The following is an 18,786-nucleotide window of genomic DNA, read 5'->3' on the forward strand; positions in this document are numbered from 1 at the left end:
CCGGCAATCTTTGTTTCTCAAAGGTTCTTTTAGTACGTTTAGCCTCTTGAAGTTTGTTGGTAAAAATATCAATTTTTGGCCCAAATGTATGTTTAGTTGGTAACCAAAAACATATTTAGAAAACTGTGGAAGAACTACCAACTGAACTTAAAAGTTTTATATAAATTTGGAAAAGACAATAATTTTTTCCTTTATTGTCGCAATTTCAGGAAAAATTTTTGTTGGGTACGTTTTTCTATACCGGTACAACGCTATTGATAACCCAAATCAATTGTGAGCGTGTATATTTGTTCTGGACCAGAGAGTATAAAGGGTAAAGAACAGCTTCGCTCTGTAGCTAAGAAATCTATTTGCTAGGAAATTCAAAGTTCAGCTCTCTCTTGATTGGCTTTCATCCTTTTATGCCTGGTGCTATAGCGGCCTGTGCTAGTTCAGTATACCCTTACATCAATTGTTTTGAAGAATAAGTCGGCCAAATTGATGCGTGTTTTTTTTTGTGTGTACGTGTGTGTGTGTGCGTGATTGGGGGGATGGTTAGTTTATCCATCTATATCTCATTTTGTGAATAGAATGGAATGCAGCGCTTTCTAGTTGCATTTCTTTTCCCTTTGAACCATTGGGTTCGCTACCTGCCTATCTCTTCATCTCAAAACACTCGAACACTGCGTTGAATAGAGCAGCTAAAGTGGATGGAATGAATTGCAAAAAATATACGAGCTCCTAAGTGCTATTTTTTGAATAAAATCATTTTTTAAAGACGCGCCGAAATAGTGTTTTTCAAGACGGTATAAATAAAAAGTCCATATCGTGGGGGCGTGATGTTTATTTAGCAGTTCTACCTCGTTTTTAGCCTGTAGTTCAGTAGTTTGATACATCAAATACACAACAATAACAATAGACATATTTTTGAATGCAATTGGCATTGTATTTTTCCGTCTTAAATTAAACCCGCTGTCTTGAATAAAATGAAAGCCCCTTTTTACCATTTGGTGGGCAAGGTTGAGATGTGATATTTCGTGTGTTGTTGTTGCATTTCTTACAAAAGACGTACTATAAGAAATGGTATTGCTTGCAGTTTACCTTGTAAATGTGGCTTGTTTTCCCCATTATTCGACTACATCTATTACCAGTTATAACCAGTAACGTTCCCTAAAATGCTGGAAAACCACATCCCTTGAAATCTTGTTTTTCTTTTTTTTATTTTGTTGACTTGCTTGGGTTCCTATTATCTATTATCAGTGGTCGTTATAGTTTATTATTAAATTCAAAATAAGCCAAATTTGAGCGCTTTTTTTAAAATTTGCAGTAATAAGTATTTATTTTTTTTTACAATCAAGCAAATTGGATGCTTAAGTTGTTGTTTTTTTTTGCTCTTTATTCGCACTGATTACTCTATTGATATTTTGATTTCGTTGAAATAAGTTCTGAAGTACTGTTGTGTTAGCACAATCCTTGAATAGCTGAATTAAAATTCTCAGTGTGTTTATTATATAGCAGCTTTATATGTCAATTTACATATTTTTACTCTGGGTTGAGATTGTAAATGCATCAAATTCGCGAGCTTATACCCTTCATTACGGGCTCTTTGATATCTCTAAGCAACTATCACAATTGAGAAACAAAAAGCACTCATCTTATATCTCGAAATTCAATCTTTATCTGTGAAATTCTCTTTGAAAATTGCAAAAACAATATCTGACGACAGAACGACAGCGTGTGAATAAAATAACCTTTTCAGATTTTTTTTAGTTTTTCACGTTTTCGTCGTTCTGAACGACTCTTTATCAAAGCACTTGATTTTTTAAATCTCAACTTGTTATCAACTGTAACATGTTTTTTGTTTGCAGTAGAGTTTGTTTATTTTCTTGTTGGCGGGTGCCGTCTCTGCTAGTAATATTTAGACACTAATCAATAACTTCCAAAATGCACTCTATGACTCTGTAGCGATCCATACAAACAATCTCAACTTTCTTTTTTCTCTTTCCATCTCTTTCTCCGCGTGAACAATTTACTCAGTATCCATCATTGTGTTTTTTTCTATTCGTTTTCTACCATTAATTGAAGGATGCATTGGTGTGTTTGCCTGATGCTGCTAGCATAGAATTGTTTGGTTGCTTTGCTATCCTTGTCTGAAGTATTAAGTTGTCTTCCCCCATTTTGGTTCAATCCACTTTTATGGTACACAATAAGTGTAGCTAATACTACCCAGAAATAACTACCGGGGTCGTTTCATTTCAGTCTGCGGAGTTGACTGAGCTTTTTGTCTTGTTCTGTCATAGAACCTTACTTGTACTTTGTTTTTTAAGACTTGGATAGTTAATGCAGTTTTCCCTGCTCAGTAGTTATGATCTTCGACTAAAGGATACGCGCCCTGGAAATGGGCTCCCTCCAATTTATCATTGCCATTGCCTGGTAATTATGATTTGGAGGGCAACCTATTAAAAATTAGACAATTCATAAAGTAGACATGTCATAAAGTAGACAAATACTAATCAGAACGGAGACAAGTACGAAAAAATAATTATTCATTGTTCTTGCACTCCGATTTGTTGGAAGGCCATTTCTAGTGAGTATCCTTTAGTCCAAGATCATAAATACTAAGCAGAGAAAGTCGCATCAACAAGCTAAGACTTCAAAAAAAAAACAGAACAACTAAAGTTCTATGACAGTATCATACATATACTCTTTGTGTTATTCTTGTGACCGATTTGTATTTTTGGAACTCGTCTCAACATGTATGACCGATCTCATAATGACATACATGTCCACCATGAGACATTTGGAATTGGCGGGTGGTGGTCAAACTCTCCGGATTTTTTTTTACTTTGAAGCGATTCCTATGAATTGTCTTATCTCAATGGCCAACCGCAATTTTATATCAGATCAAAGTTTTGAGTGTTCTTCCAGGAGATTAATTTTTAATGTTATTTTAGATTAGATCATGAGCAGCACAGGGGAAAAAATGCTTCCATGGCTGTAATATTTAACATAGTTGCAGGAATTATTTTATATGTCTACGTCATATAATTACATTTTATTTCCGACTGTTTCTCTGGACTGGACACCAAATTTCTCATATTAAACTGAAATGCAAATGAAAAATCGAAAGAAGAGAACTAAATTCGAAGTTTAGCCTAGCCCTCTGTCAGCCCGATGCATAGAAATTGACGCAAAAGGTCACCCCAATGAATTCTATATCTCTGTGATTTAATCGTGTTGCGTTGATGCAGTTTGAGGGATCGCATTTTATAATTTGATCACACTTTCGAAAAAAACCATCTTCAACTTTGCTTCGCGTCTTCTTCTAATGGCCTTTCTCTCAGTTTCAGGTGCGTAGCTTTAAATTTTTGTTTAGAAAATAAACATCAAATTGCTTCGCGAAGAGGAAAAAATACAAACTCAGATTTGGATGATGTATAAATATTTGTTCGTGCAATCAAATTAAACGAATTTCGTAAGGTTTCTAAACAGCAAACCTTGATTTCATGAAAGTAAAGTTGAACTATTTTTTTCAAAATCACTTACCGCTTTTTTTCCTAGTTTGATTTGCAAGTGTTAGCAAATCGGGTGTTAGACATATTTTTTGTGATACAATAGCTGAACGAAACCAGCTGTCCTGAAACGAGCCATTGTTCCGACCATTCAGCTAAAGAGTTCAGAAGGCTATTTTGTCGGAATGCTGATTTAATGAGTTGAGCTGCCGTGATTTGAACTGTTTGATAGATCGAAATTATTTTTCTATCTTTTTTGTCTCTTGACTATTGACTTTTTTAAAACTGAATTTTTTTTTGCTGTATGCAACTTTTTTTGTGTAGTTGTTTTTAATGTTTTCATTTACTCCTGAAATTTGTAATTATACTTACCTTGCTTCCTATATATGGCTTATATTTTATCGTCTTACTAACCTAATTTTGGATCGTTCGAGTGAACGCCGATGAATATGTTTCTGGACGTGTTTTGCGTAAATATAATACATTCAGGACAACTTTTTGAGGCTCTTTTAGTTGTCGTTTCTTCGAAAATTTTTCCGTTTTCTTTGGATTTAGCTGCTTCCTTTCCTTTCCTGTCGGCTAGCTTGCAATGCTATTTTTGTGATATCTCAAGTGATGGTAATTTCTGTGGTAATTCAAAGTCTTTTTTGCTTGAAACCATCTGTCAATTCTTAATTTTTTCAAGTTGACATTGTGTCTCCTGTATGCGAAGCGCAGCTTGACCTGTGTTAAAAAAGTTTCGTGTGGTTTTGATTTCGTATTATGTGAGCTATGCTCTTAAGATAGTGGCTAGTTGGGTCTTCGGTTTCAATTGTGATAGATGAATGGTTCTGGTTTGACTTCTAGCTTCAGGTCTGCTACCGACTAGCCTAACTTGGTTAAGACACCTTGTAAAGCACCGTTGAGTCACGATAATTCTAGAAAAAATAACTCAGTTTTTATGAGACGAAATGATAAACCGGACTGACCTTAGACAGGCCTCCGGCGAGATTTTGATTGGCGCTTTAGATCGAGATCTACCTCAAGACTATCAAATAATACAAAACCGCCTTTAATCAGACAGGCTCGCAGCCCTTTTTTGATGCTGCGTTATTCACAGAAATTTAATTACCGCTTTTTAAGCAGGGAACCGCCTAACTTTGATACACTGTTCATGTTTTAGAATTTCAAAAAAAAAGAGGAGGCAAAGGGAAATTTATGATCAGTTTACATACATGATTAATTTGTTTATTATTAAGAGTCGATGGACGTAGCTCATATTCTTATGTTGGTCGCGATCAATTTTTCCTGTTTTTTTTAGGAAAAGTACAGGCTCAAAATTAAAATTTGTACAGGCTCAAAATTAATTTTTCCCGGTTTGAGTTTTGATTTCTTTTTCAGCTCTGTTCATTTCCTTTTTCAAAACGAAGACAAACTCCATTATCGAACAGGAAAAGGGTAAATGTCACGAAAATTGTGATCAACTTATAGTTTCAAAATTGGAATTTAATTTTCAGATTTCCCAGCGAAGGTAGAATTTTGTATTGATCCATTTTTAAAATAAATTTATGGGACTCACTAAAATGTCAATCATAAATTGTTCTATAAATTCAAAGAGCTTTAAGGCCCGGTTTGATTTTTGATTTCCTTTTCAGTTCTGGTCATTTCCTTTTGTAAAACGAAGACAAACATCATTATCGAACAGGAAAAGTGTAAATGTTACGAAAAACGTGATCAACTTATAGTTTCGAAATTATTAATTTTCAGATTTCCCAGCGAACTGAAAATTTTGTATTGATCCATTTTTTTAACTTACGGGTTTATTTCACTAAAAAGTGTCAATCATAAATTGTTCTACAAATTCAAAGAGCTTTAAAGACATCTTTTTTCTTTGAAATTAGTCTGTTTTTTCTTCTTACCTTGTGTTCATTGACACTTGCAATTGTCTGTTGGCAATAAATCGCTAACACAAATTTATTTTAGAATAAGGGCTAAACCGAAGGTTAATAATTTTAAGGATTACTAAGTTATGGCTTTTTTACAAGAGCTCAACTTGTAAGTTGGAGCGCACGTGCGAATTGAACCCGCAATCATATGATTGCTAGACACCATCACTACCGATGTGATTGCTAGACACCATCACTACAACGCCACTTAACTGTACTTCTTTCGATATACTATGAAGGAAGGTCGCTCATCGAATTTCGCTTTGGTGGATAACCACTAAAAAAGGGAAAACAAACGTTCAGGGGGTCATAGACAGATTTGTCAAAAATTCGCAGATTCAATTTTGTACGATTTTGCTTCATTTTTGATGAATTTTTCGATTGTTACTTTTTTTAAAATCTCTAAACCTCCCCCTAAAAAAATCCTAGATCCGTGCTTGCATAGATCCTCTGCAAATCTTAGAAACGGCATTTACTGTAAGTGGTGCAAAACTCCGCCCTGCTTTTATCTTTGATTTTATTTTGATAGTTTTTTTTATTCAATGATAAACCCTAGCATAAAAGTTAAGCCTTTTTTGCAATTAATCATTTGTAACGAGACTACAACTTGAAAAGGTTCCTTTTTAAAGCATGCAACCGGGAATTGATTGGGCTAAACTATCATTATATTGCTTCAGCGTGATGTATTAAACGAATATCTATTTTTTTTACAGCGAAGGGAAGGTTGAAATTATATTTGTGCCCAAATATAGACAAATTTGTTTGCTTAACTGAATAACTTTTGTTTCAGTGAAAAGAGGGCAACTCGTTGGAGCTCCAGGTAATGATTACATTTGATTTTCGTTTTAAATTATACGGAACTAATTTTTGTTATTTTAATTTGTATAGTTATGATTTTCTATTTATAATTTTTTGTGTTTTTATTGTAGAACGGTTCAACACTTACGTTACCTTGAAGCTTCTCAGCGTGAAAAGCACTACAGTATGTGTGAAGGGTTCGACTCCTTGTTGGGAGCAAGATTTCATGTTTGAAATCGATCTGCCCCCCTCTAATAGTTCCCAAAACCAATCCTCTTCTGATTCTCCAAACGGACTCTTAGTTGAGCTCTGGAACAAAGGAGTAATCTGGGATACTATCATTGGCTATGTCTGGATCCCACTGCAGAAGATTCCCGGATACATGACGCAGAATGAAAGCGGAATAGTTGCGAAAAACAACGGGTCCCACCCGGATTCGATCCTCCCACATGCCCCTACTTGGTTCAACGTGGACGCCGAGTTGTCGCTAGGCGCCAATGGGACTGACGTGAAAGGCACAAAACTGACGACTGGACACAAAATATTCTTGGATATAAGATTCGAAAGCAATTTAGACGGTGAGTCAGTTGCTAACCAAATTTAACTTGAGTTCAAGGGCTGTTTCGTAAGTTTCGACCGCTAGATGAAAATATATTTGCCGGTTTTCTCTTTGCTTTTTTATAAATCAAAAACCGGTTTCCTGGAATCGGGTTAATTTCATCAAATACTTTACCCCCTGCGGACCTGACTGACCTTTTAATTTTTCTTAAGGCGCCGTTGGCGCCAATCTATACTGATTTTGAGGAGCGCGCGCCAAAAAAAACGCAATTTTTTGGTCGAAATTTTCCAAAAAGTGCCTAAGAACGCTTTTTTTGGCCTTTGGGAGAGCTCAGAAAATCAATTTGATCGACATTAAAAAAATAGTTAGACAAAATTTTCATTTTTTGAAAATCCGCCCCCCTCCCTCTAAAAATTCCTAGATCCGCGCCTGATGTGTGATATGATTTATATATTTTTTTGTTTTTCCTGTTTTAAAAGCAGCTGTAGTGAGAAGATAGTTTAATTTGTTTTTTAAATGTTAAAAAACGAAGTGAAATCGTAATTGTATTTCGTTGAATTTAATTGAGGGATCCAAAACAGGTGATATGTTACAATAGGTGGTAATTTTAAGTTTAGTGCATGTATTAATGTACATGCTGCTAAGATAGTTTTTGTGAATACAGTACTCTACCAGATAAAAGTGTTAGTCAAAAACTCAAATTTTTTCTCTTTTGCCAAAAATTTTGGCTTTTGAAGCAAATTATAAATTCTGTTCGAAGTATAACAAAATGCGATCCAGCTATTTCGCTTGAACCTGCCATCTATTGTAATATATCACCCCGAAACAATCTAAAAGGATCCGATAAAACTAGTGAATAACGAGCAAATTAAACGGAACTCAGGAACTGAAAAGTTTTTTTTCCCACCCAAGTATCTCAAAATAAACCGCCAATTCTTTTGCCAATTCTTTCATAAAAGTTATGGGGCAATAAAATAGATGTTTGTGGATCAAAGCTACCGGCAATCAAGTCTTTGTGTTACCTCAAGACATAAGGTACGTTTTTTAATGAATCCCCTCTCATTTCATAAATGTTTGACTAATTAAAGCCATTCGTTTTGACATAGGCAGCAAAAGTTTCACGAATTTTGATCATTGGATTGGTTTTTTGTTGATATATTTTTGCGGTTTTTTGAATTTTCACTTCATTTTGTAGTGAGCAAGATTTTGAAGTGCTGATTTGAATAAGCCGAATTGAATGAATTTGAAAGGACAAACTTTTAAAATTCGCTTCTCTCAAACTCGGAGGACAAAAATTTTTGGATGTATGATTTTTAAGCACATTGGATTTATGATTTTTAAGCATTTTTAAGATGCAATTCAGTTTGCTAAATTCCAAACCAAAATAACTCAACTAAAATGGGTCAATTCAGTTGGTTCAAAGTTAAAGAGGAAAACAGGATAAAATGATGTACGAATAAATTAAATTGAGGATTTTCCTCCTTAATTTTGAACCAAATGAATTGACCAGTTTTAGTGATGTTTTAGAGATATGAACGTTGTGAAGACTCGTGTATAGGTATTGTGAATGTTCATGTTTTTTCAGGATAACGTCTTAAAACGCTCTAATAACTACAGATTAATGCATATATGCACTTAAGGCATATAAGCACTTTTTGAGTTCAATTGAAATCCATTTGCTGAAAGTTACATAAATAGCGCTCTCCAAATACGAACGGGAAAATGGCGCGAAAGAACGTGAACAATTTCTAGTTTCGAAAATGGAATAAAAGCTGAATCTTTTGGTCCAGTTTTTTCATGTTGGGTTAATATTATCAAAAGGTTTGACTTCTGATTTCTTTTTTAGTTCAATGCATTTCTTTTCTTGAAGGTAAATTGCTCTGGCTAACAGCAAAAGTGTAAAAATCACGAAAAACGTGAGTGACTTCTTGTTTCAAAAATCGATTAACTTTTCTGATTTCTTGGGCTCATTTATCTTTATTCCATCTCTCCGTTGGCTCTGTTTAAGAGTCGATGAACGTTTTTCAGACACAAATTTGAGTATTATATAGGTCTTGATGTTTTTTTTTCAGGAAAAGTCTTCATATTATATAAGTCATGATGATTTTTTTCAGGAATTAAAATTTGTTCAGGCTCAAATTTACTTTTTCGCAGTGAGATTTTTGAATCATTTTTAAGTTCAGTTCATTTTCTATGTTAATTAATATATTTCAATTATCAGATTTCCCAGCGAAGTAAAACAACATTACATTTTGATCCTGTGTTCTCAAATGGGGTCAACTTGATTAAAAAAAGTGTCAATCATAATTAGTTCTAGAAATTCAATTCAAAGATCTTAAACGCCATCAATTTTTTCTTCGAAATTCCGAAAGTTGGATGTGATTAAAAAAAGAGTCAATTTTTTTTGTAGCTTGTTCTCATTGACTGTTTTTCAAACGTCTGTTGGCTATGTTTATTACGTTGTATTCAATTGTCAAAATTTCTCAATCTGTTAAGGTTTGCTGTAAAAATCAAATTTGCATCATAAATATAAATTACAAAACTAGCAAGTCTGAATGGTAAACTATACCAAATGATGGAAAAAATAACCATTGCTACTTGTTTTTAGCCATATACAACAATGCTAGTCCGACATTCGGTGTCTGTTTTTCATTGTTAAAGAAAGAAGTGATTGTCACTTATATTGGTCGTGATGATTTTTTTGTTTTAGTTTTGAAGAAAATTTGATTTTTCGAGGTTTGACTTCTGATTTCTTTTTCAGTTCAATGCATTTCTTTTCTTGAACGTAAATTGCTCTAGCTAACAGCAAAAGTGTAAAAATCACGAAAAACGTGAATGTTTTCTAGTTTCAAAAATCGATTAACTTTTCTGAATTCCCAGCGGGATTAGAAATTTACCGCAATCCAGTTTTCTCTAGTAGGTGACATCAATGATAAAAAAACAAGCCGCAATCTTGAACAGCTCTTGAAATTCCAAGAGCTTCAATATAATTTATTTTCCTTCTTGGAATCTTAAAAAATGCTTAGAAGTTTTAGTCAATTTTTTTTGGTTTCATTGTTTTCTTAACTACTTCCAACCAGCTGTTGACTACGTTAGAGAAAATTTTACGATATGCTCCTTTTTATTTTTTCAACTGTGCTTAAAATACATGACCGTTACGTAATGAAGACTCTTTCAAAGTTTCACGCTCAGTTTTGATTTTTCGAGGTTTGACTTTTGATTTCTTTAGGAGCTGTTCATTTACTTCGTTAAAAGCAAGGCAAACTCTACTAACGATCAGAAAAATTGTAAAGGACACGAAAAAGGTGATCGACTTCTAGTTTCGAAAATAGAATTTACTTTTCAGATTTCCTAGCGGAACAATTCATACTTATTGGTCCAGTTTTTCTCAAATTGAGTTAATTTTATCAAAAAAAGTTTCAATCATAAATCGTTCTTGAAATCAACGATTTATAGGGCCTTATAATTTTTTACTTTGACATTCGAAGTTTGAAGATTCTCTAAAAACAGTCAATTTTTTTTCGTTTCGTTACGTTCATAACTCTTTTCCAACTGCAGGGGAGCAGTGGTGAAGTGGTTACGTCTCCGCCTCTCGATCGAAAGGTGGGATGATCGAGGCCCACCTTGATCCGTGCTCGTGTCTTGAGCGTGACGTAAAATCACCCAGCCCAGAAAAATAAAAGAAATTGCATGTATAGTTCTTAAGCAGGGACACAACAGCGGTTCGCCGTGATGTGCTGTACAGCTCGTATGCTGGTCCTTTCCCTCGTGGATAAATGGTCTTTATCTTAATCTTAATGTTTGTCAATATAAATTAATAGCGAAATCAAGAAAAATTTGACTATTCAAATTGCAAAATTCTCCCTCTGAATATATCTCCTCAATAAACTTATAATTTTCAATCGAAGTTGAAATTTTTGTTCTTAATTGCTAGTCACTGATTGAACTTTGACGTAAAAAGCTTTTTTTTCTGAATTAGGAAACCCTAGCATGAAAGAATATTGAACAAAGCATCGGCTTTGATTTATTCTGTTGGGCGAAATTGTGCCTTTAGATGAGACAGGTTTATTCTTTGATGAAAGCAGGTTTAGTCGGACGAATTCAACACAAAGGTGACAGATTCGATTTGGACTGCTTAAGAAGTATCTCCCCGATGTTAATGTGCTAGATAACATGGGCTTTCCTTTGAACCGGGGAAGTGCAGTTACCCCCCTCTGAAATTGCTGCTCGTTCCCACGGTGCATTTGAGAGCTAGCGGCCACCAGGAAACATCTACATCAATTTTTTTATTTGTATGTAGCCTAACATTAACATTTTGGAGCCAACTTTGGGACCCATTTTTGAACGGTCTGGCGGAATCTCCAGTTCTTTTTTCTTTCTCCCCTCGCACTTCCGAATTTTTTCTAGTAAATATTTTGTTCACAATGTCTGATCGTTACAAAAATTGGCATGCAGACCAATTAGGCCACGACAGACACATTTGGTCCTCATATTTAACCTTGTGAAACTCCTCGTTACACCATAAAACTGATGCTAATGAAAGGTGGGGGGGGGGGGGGGTATGGGAGAGCCGAATGCCCAATTTAGTTGAAAATCGCCAAAAATGTTGAAACGAAAACCGTAAAAATTCAGGAGACATTTTTTCAAGAAAAAGTTTTAGAATTTGTTTGCGCTCAATTTTGAGTTTTATCCGTTTGTCTTTTGATTTTCTTACTTTCACTTCAACCTCATTTGCTATAAGGAAGACAAATTATGCTTTCCGATTTAGAATGAGAAAATGGCGCGAGAAAGTTTCTAAGCAAATTTCTAAGGATCAAAATTGATCCTGTTTTCTCAAACTGGGTTAATTTTTATCAAAAAGTGTCAATCTATAAAGCTTTAACTCGATACATATTTCTTTGAAATTCTTCAAAACTAATCTATCATTTTTTCGGCTTTCTTGAGATCATTTGCACATTGTTGACTTGTTACGCCTAAGTAAAAAATTTGTTTAACATAATCTACGAAACCCTTTTTTCTAGATAAATTTTATGTCAAATCTGTCATTTCGTCAACCAACTGATAAGTTTTGAGCATGTCTGTATTTTAGATTCCCATTTTATTCTTAATTCATGTTTGTTGGCTGTAAAACAATTTCAAATTCTTTAAATGTTCGCTGTTTTTGCTCCCAATAACATTGTTTATTCGACACTAATGTTTTCGGTTGATGTTAGATCGGCTTAACTGACTCGTATTGCGTCTTTTCAAAGGAGATTTTTGTATTTGTGCATATGGTGCGTGTTATTGTCCGTGGGATGTGGTATTTTAATAACTTTGACTTTCAGGCCAAAATTGCGGTCATAAAACATATCAACTTCAAACTATTCAGAAAGTTGAAGTTTATAAGTTGCCACAACCGAGGCACTATACGAGACAGTTACTCTGAACGATTTTAAGCGGGGAAAAAATAAAAGAGAAAAAATCAAAAGGGAAATTCAAAAAGTTAGGAATTGGTAAAGGTGAACGAAAATTTTTTTTAAAAAAAGGGTTTATTCATGCTTACCAAAACATTTCTGCAAATGTAATTTCAATTGCGAAAGCAAGTGTGGGGTAATAGGAACTAGCTTTTTTTCTGTAAACCCTTTTTGTTCCAAATCTTATTTGCTTCTTATTGAATCTTAAGAACTTACAGGTTCGTTCTTACTTGGCCTAGAGGTAACGTCGTCGCCTTTGCACCCTAAGGTCAGGAGTTTTTTTTTGGCATATATGCAATTGACATTTTTTGTTGTTAAAAATTGAATTTTCGGACTTTCGTTTGTCTTCTCTAACTTTGTCGGCTTAGATGCCGCATCGCGCATTTTGCTTGTGCTGTAAGCAACTTTCATCTAAGTTGCAAGCGCAAGTGTTGTTCAATGTAGTTTTCAGGGGACTATTTTTTTTAAATCCATTTTTTTTTCGGCTCCACTTGTGTCTGCTCAAAGTTTAAGTGTTGTTCATTGTAGCTTCAGGGGACTAAGTTTTTAAATCATTTTTTTCCCTCTTCGCCTCTGTTTACAAAATGTTTAAATTGATCTTTCTCACGGATTTTTTTTCTTCAAATTTACATCTAATACATTTTTTCTCCGATTGAACTTCGATTGAGCCAAATCAATTTAAAAAATTGACTGATGTTCATGTTCTTCCTTTTTGACATTTTTTCAATAGTTTTTTGACACGCTGGCTTTTATCTTGTATTTTTTTCGGTTAGCTGTTCTGTTATTTTTGCGTTGTATCACAAGTGATGCGAAGGTGCGCTTTGCCTCTGTGTTTATCTTGTTTTGCTAGCTAAATCATTGGCGACTGACTTTTGTACTTCACATCATTTTTCTGCTTAGCTACAATTTGAATGAAACGTTACTGCATGTGGTCGTTTAAATGAAATTTTGAATTATTTCTTCAAAGTGACGGGAAAAAAAAACTTTTTTTTTGAATTAAGACTTCTTTTTGAAAATTAAAATGCGATAATTGAAAAACTAGCGAACTATCGCTGAAAAATATTTTGAAATTTTGATAATACAACCGTAGCATCAGTTGATAAAGGGGACTAGGATTGGATTGGGTTCTGTCATCATATTAAGGGTCACCACATGTCAGTTTCTCCAACTGTCAGATGTCTGTTATTTTAACGAGGCACTTCAATTTCGGTAGCAAATTTGATTCTGCAGTTTGCAAACCAAGCGAAATATATATTTTTGCTGATATCAATTGGATACAAAATGATAATTGCCCAATTTTTGAATAGTTATTTTTCAGTCTGTCAAAGAGCGCAAAATCATTCCAATGAAATGCCAGCTTTTTGCTTCAACTATTTCCTTTCTAACCACGTGATATCAATTTGAAAAGTTTTTCGAGAAATGATGTCCAAAACCTGTTTATTCGTATCAGAGCAAATCTTTATTAGAAAGTTTCCCCTCCTCCACATTATTTAAGTACCAAGTTGCTGTTCCGACTTTGGAAGAAAGTGATGGAATATTTGTTCTCGGAGTGCTTCTTTATTCCCCTGACAAATTTCGACTTTTGAACTGGCCATTTTCGACAGAATTGTTTAATGATTCGAAAGGTATTGTTGTCTTGAGATAAAATGTAAAAATATATTTCATCTGTGAATTTTTCCTGAAGTTAAGCGGGCTTAAAGATTGCTAATAGGGCCTTTTTTCAGATAATCAACGCGCGATATATTTCTTGCTATCAACGCGTAAGGTTTATTCCGTCTTTAAAATTGTTCCAAATTGATTTGAGGTATCTTACTTGATTTGCTTATTGCTTTGCTATATGCGAAATATATCCCTTGGTACGTAACCTAGCGTGTGGGTGGGGTATGGTTTTCAAAAAATATCAAAAAACATTTTTTTTTTGAAAAATTAATCTTCAAAGGCAATCGGAGCTTCAGCCTCGTATGTTTAGTGTCTTTTAATTTACTAATTGAATCATTTAGCTTGCGAAAATTAAATATGGAATCATCACTTAGTCGCATTAGTTTGCTATCTACGTTTTGGCGCCAACTAATTAAAAATGCCCATTCCAAATCCCGCATCAATAACCTATTTAAAACAAGTATAGCTGGCTGCTGTGCAAGTAGCACATAATGTATAATGTTCCGACCATATTCTTAAAAAATACATAAGGAAGTTTTTTCTATTTTTTTTTCAAAATTGTGTCCTTTATTTTTGTGCGTGGCGAAATAAATCGATCTCACGAGCGCTTATATTTTAGAAATATTTGACTGTCACCTTAAAATTGCTAAATTGGGCAACCGTTTTTTGTCAGAAACTGATAAGAAAAACAAACAAAAAAACCATGAGAAAATCAGTTTTTTGAGTTTTTGAAGTTTGTTGATTCCCAAAACGGCGCTAAAAACGTCGACCTTTTTTAAACTAAAATTCCATGAAAATTTAATTTTTTGGGACCATTAGCCAGTTTCCTCACTTGCAGTAAAATTGCTATTTAAATTTGCTAAAAAAATAATTAAAAGTGCGATTTGCGTGTTGCAAATTTGTCGAATCTGTTACACGCTGGCATGTTTCTTTTTTTTATTAGCCTCGGCACTTTTTGCCGTAGCCGATCTCACCGTGAGGACACGGATGACACTGGGACCCCTCCAAATGTAATCGAAGTGGAATCTGAGCTGGAACTTTGTAATGTTTGGTCTAAAAAGCAACGATACAATTTTCACAACCGTCTCCCATGTCAAAAAATTTTAGCACAAAATGTTCCGGTCGCTCTTATTTTATATACATACTTTTTAAAGGTTTCAATCACAAACTGTTCTGTAAATTCAAAGATCTTCAACTGCTTTTTGAATTTCGAAGGATAGAATTTTTGAATTTTTTGACTTCCTTGCGTTCATCGACGCTCTTGCAACTGTCTGTTGGCTATGTTTTATTGTTCCGACCAGTCCTAGGGGGTGGGAACTAACTTTCGCGTAGGGTGTCTATTCTTCACTATTTTGACAACCTCAAGAAAATCACCTAGGGGGTCAATTGTGGTATCATAGTTGAGCCCTTTTAGCCGTAATTCGGATTTCAAGACAATTGGAGAACAGTTTGGGGAGAATATTGAGATTGGGAGATAAAATAGTGAAAGAGTGAGCCCTCTATCCAATTCTTCTGCCTTTCAAACTAGTTTCAGCTATTATCATTGCAATCTAATAGATTATTATTCAGTTGCACCCAAGGCTCTTGAATTTTTCAAGTTAACAATTTTTGACTTTGTTTTTCTGTTGATATTTTAGTTGCTGTTTTTAGTTAACTGTGGTTGTAGCATTATGCGCTACTTGAAAATAGACCAAATCAAGGCCAATTTTAAGAAAACGAACTAAAATTCCATTTTTTGAGCTCCTTATAGAAGACCTGGATAGAAAATGGCCTGTTTCGGTGCGCTCTCGCTTCTAAGTAGGCATATCTTAGCGATGCACATTCCTTAGAAAATTTTGAGCGTAGTCGAGCAAAAATGAGAGTCTCAAAAAATTACATAAGGAAAAAGCCGTAGGGTGTTCAGGAGGTTGAATTTCTGAAACCTACTTCTGAGTCAATCTCACCACAACTGACTCCGCCAGTGTTATTAGCTCATCAGATTTCGTTTTCTCTGCTCTAGGCCGCTTTTTAATTTTTCTCTGGTCGTGCAAGGTGTAGCATATTCGTAAGGTACCGTACAAACTTTCGATAGGTCAAATATCCTACAAAACTAGTGCATACATCCGAAAAACAGCTATGCTAGGGCAAACATCCCACAATTTTTTTTCACAAATTAGAGCAAATATCCTGCTCAGAATATGCTTTTTTGCCGAATTTAGTTTACTAAGCTCGATAACACTGAACCAATAGAAGTTTATCAAGAGCAGGAGATTCAGGTGAGTCTTTTAAATATCCCAAATTTTCATTCAAGACCTTGAATTCTTCTTTTGCATTTATATTAGAGCTCATTTGTTTTCTAAATAGGAAGCCGGTTAGGTGAACAGTGTTGCTTTTCAACTTTCTGCGTCATATTTTTTCGAAATTTTGATGAAAGTTCGGATGTTTGCACCAGACTCATATTCGTAGTTGCATTTGATTCCGTTTTGTTTAGCTGACTTGTTAGCTTAACTTCCATTCGCAATCATAAGACATAATTTACCCAATTAGGGGCTGCTGTGAGTGTATTATGGGGCTGAACAATATAAGGGGAATCGTTATTTGCGTTGAGGATGGGGGGAGAGAGGGGTGGGGGGGGGGGGGGTGGTTTGATTTGAAGTTGTAAATGAAATTTGCCAGACTGGAGGAAATTGGATCGATTAGCTCAGTCCGCCTCCGACAAGACTGATGATTTTTTCTACTTTAATTCCTTTTTATGGGTGCCGGACATCAAGCCGACGGGACTTCAAGCCGAATCGTAAAATAAGGGACTTCAAGCCGAAAATTAAGTGATGAAATAGGATTAATTTGAAAACCTTTTTAAAGAATTTCCTACTTTTATGATCTTTTTTCAGTAATTAATGGCTTTTTCATAAAATTTAAGCCTCGAAATGATGTTTAGGAAAGTTGAAATATAAAACACGGTTGAAGGCAATTTTCTTGTTTATAATTTATGCATTTCAAAAACCGTCTGAAATTATTAACGAATGCCAATCCTAAGTGATTCATTGTCATGAATAACGCTTATTATGGAAAATCTTGCCTAAATTTTTGAAAAGCAACGTTTTACTTATGAAAAAATTGTAATTTGAGGTGCTTGTAAAGTTTAAATTTCGGCCTGAAGTCCCTTCGGCTTGAAGTCCCGTCGGCTTGTTGTCCTAGACCCCCTTTTTATGGCCCTTCCCTTCCTCCTGCGACTCCAAATTGCAACTAAGTAGTGAGAGTTAAGGTGCCTTTTCATGTGCATCCAATTTAGATAAATCAAGTAAAGGAGATGATATGGTATCAGGTTCAGAAATTGCTTCTATTTTCGTCAAATCTACTAGTGTGTGAAACCTAATTTCAAATTCGATTCCTTTTTTAAATTAATCTTGGCTTTTTCGCGGAAATTTTTACAATAATCTTTCTAATCGGTGCATTTAATACTCCGATGTGTGTAAGAGAGAAAGTAGCAGTAATACCATGTTGGACACGCTATTTGCTTCGGTCTTTAATTGTTGCCCTTTTGTATGCCCATTCATTTTGATAGCCATTTTTTGTTAAGGTCATTCCTTCTTTGGTACTATTTACTTTTACGCTAAGCAAGCGTTATCAAACCTGAACACGGATAAAAACTCGTGTAACCGAATAGTTCTGATCATTTGATGGATTGATTTTGATTCAAATGAAATTCAAGGGCTTACGCGTCATAAATGTGAGATAACGTTCATGCCTGGGACGACAAAGGTTCATGGTTCGAATGTGGCCAGGATCTTTTCTTTTTGTAAACGGAATATTTTCAGTCTGAAAAAGTGTTAGACTGTTGTTTGTCTGCTTATTATTGTTTGCCGGTGTACTTGTCACATCATTTTGTTGAACAATTTTCTCTAAAACTGAAAAGCTATTCGATGAAGAAAAGTAATGGAGGATTTAATTGGGGGACCGATCGTTTAGCAGGTCAATTTTTTTAAATGTGAGATAACGTTCATGCCTGGGACTACAAAGGTTCATGGTTCGAATGTGGCCAGGACTTTTTCTTTTTGAAAACGGAACATCTTCAGAGCTCAACATTTTCAATTGCTCAACATTTTCTCGACCTTTTCGTTTTGTAAACAGAACATTTTCAGTCTGAAAAAGTGTTAGACTGTTGTTTGTCTGCCTATTATTGTTTGCCGGTCACATCATTTTGTTGAGGAGTTTTCTCTAAAACTGAAAAGCTGTTCGATGAAGAAAAGTAATGGAGGATTTAATTGGGGGACCGATCGTTTAGCAGGTCAATTTTTAAACATAAAAAGTAAAAAATGAGTCTTTTGGCAGACCAACGCAATAAACGGATGCATGGTTGATTGACAGACTCAAAAAGACGCTCAGTCTTGGGCCAAGCTTCCCCAATTAAGACAATTATCTGACGATTTATCAACAAAACTATCAACTTCAAAAACACAAGTCTAAACTAGCGGCAAAACAATGTGCTACGCGCACAAAATTACTCGTGTTGGGTGGAAGCGCAGCGGAGCAAGCGGTCGCTAATCGCCAATGCTGCGTTTGAAGTTAGCTTTCTGACTTGCTAATTGCTCTGGGTCTGCTAAAAGATTGGTCTGCTGAAAAACCAGTCTGCTTAAATGCCTAGCACCAATTAATTGGGTTTGACGAAAATGCGTTTTTGTTCAAACTTCTGTGTTTCATTGACTATAGACTGCATATAACATTTTTCGTCAAAGTCGATGAACGTAAATCAGACTCTTATTTCGGTCGCAATTTTTTTTTTTAGGAAGACTTGAAATTTGTTCGGGCTCAAATTTACTTTTTCGCGGTTTGACTTTTGATTTCATTCTAAGCTTGATTCATTTCCTTTGTTTACACTTGCGAAGCGAGTGTATTAGTAGGAACTTTCTTATTTTTTTTCA

At 34.9% G+C, this 18,786-nt stretch overlaps 1 protein-coding gene across 5 annotated transcripts in view; it reads left to right on the forward strand.

The window, feature by feature from the left end:
- The first annotated feature begins 2,936 nt into the window (after window positions 1–2,936).
- Window positions 2,937–18,786, forward strand: part of LOC134853971 (protein unc-13 homolog B-like) — a 116,153-nt gene continuing 100,303 nt past the window's right edge. For all 5 annotated transcript variants that reach the window (XR_010164386.1, XR_010164387.1, XM_063869993.1 and 2 more), the window contains exons 1-3: window positions 2,937–3,329; window positions 6,207–6,236; window positions 6,346–6,792. Coding sequence is in view for 3 of the 5 variants with exons in the window: in XM_063869993.1 (XP_063726063.1) it covers window positions 3,308–3,329; window positions 6,207–6,236; window positions 6,346–6,792 (499 nt within the window). In the remaining 2 variants the exon portion in view is untranslated. The remainder of the gene's footprint in view (window positions 3,330–6,206; window positions 6,237–6,345; window positions 6,793–18,786) is intronic.

This window comes from Symsagittifera roscoffensis, chromosome 9 (genome assembly GCF_963678635.1).
Source record: "Symsagittifera roscoffensis chromosome 9, txSymRosc1.1, whole genome shotgun sequence".
Classification (NCBI taxonomy): Eukaryota; Metazoa; Xenacoelomorpha; order Acoela; family Convolutidae; genus Symsagittifera; species Symsagittifera roscoffensis.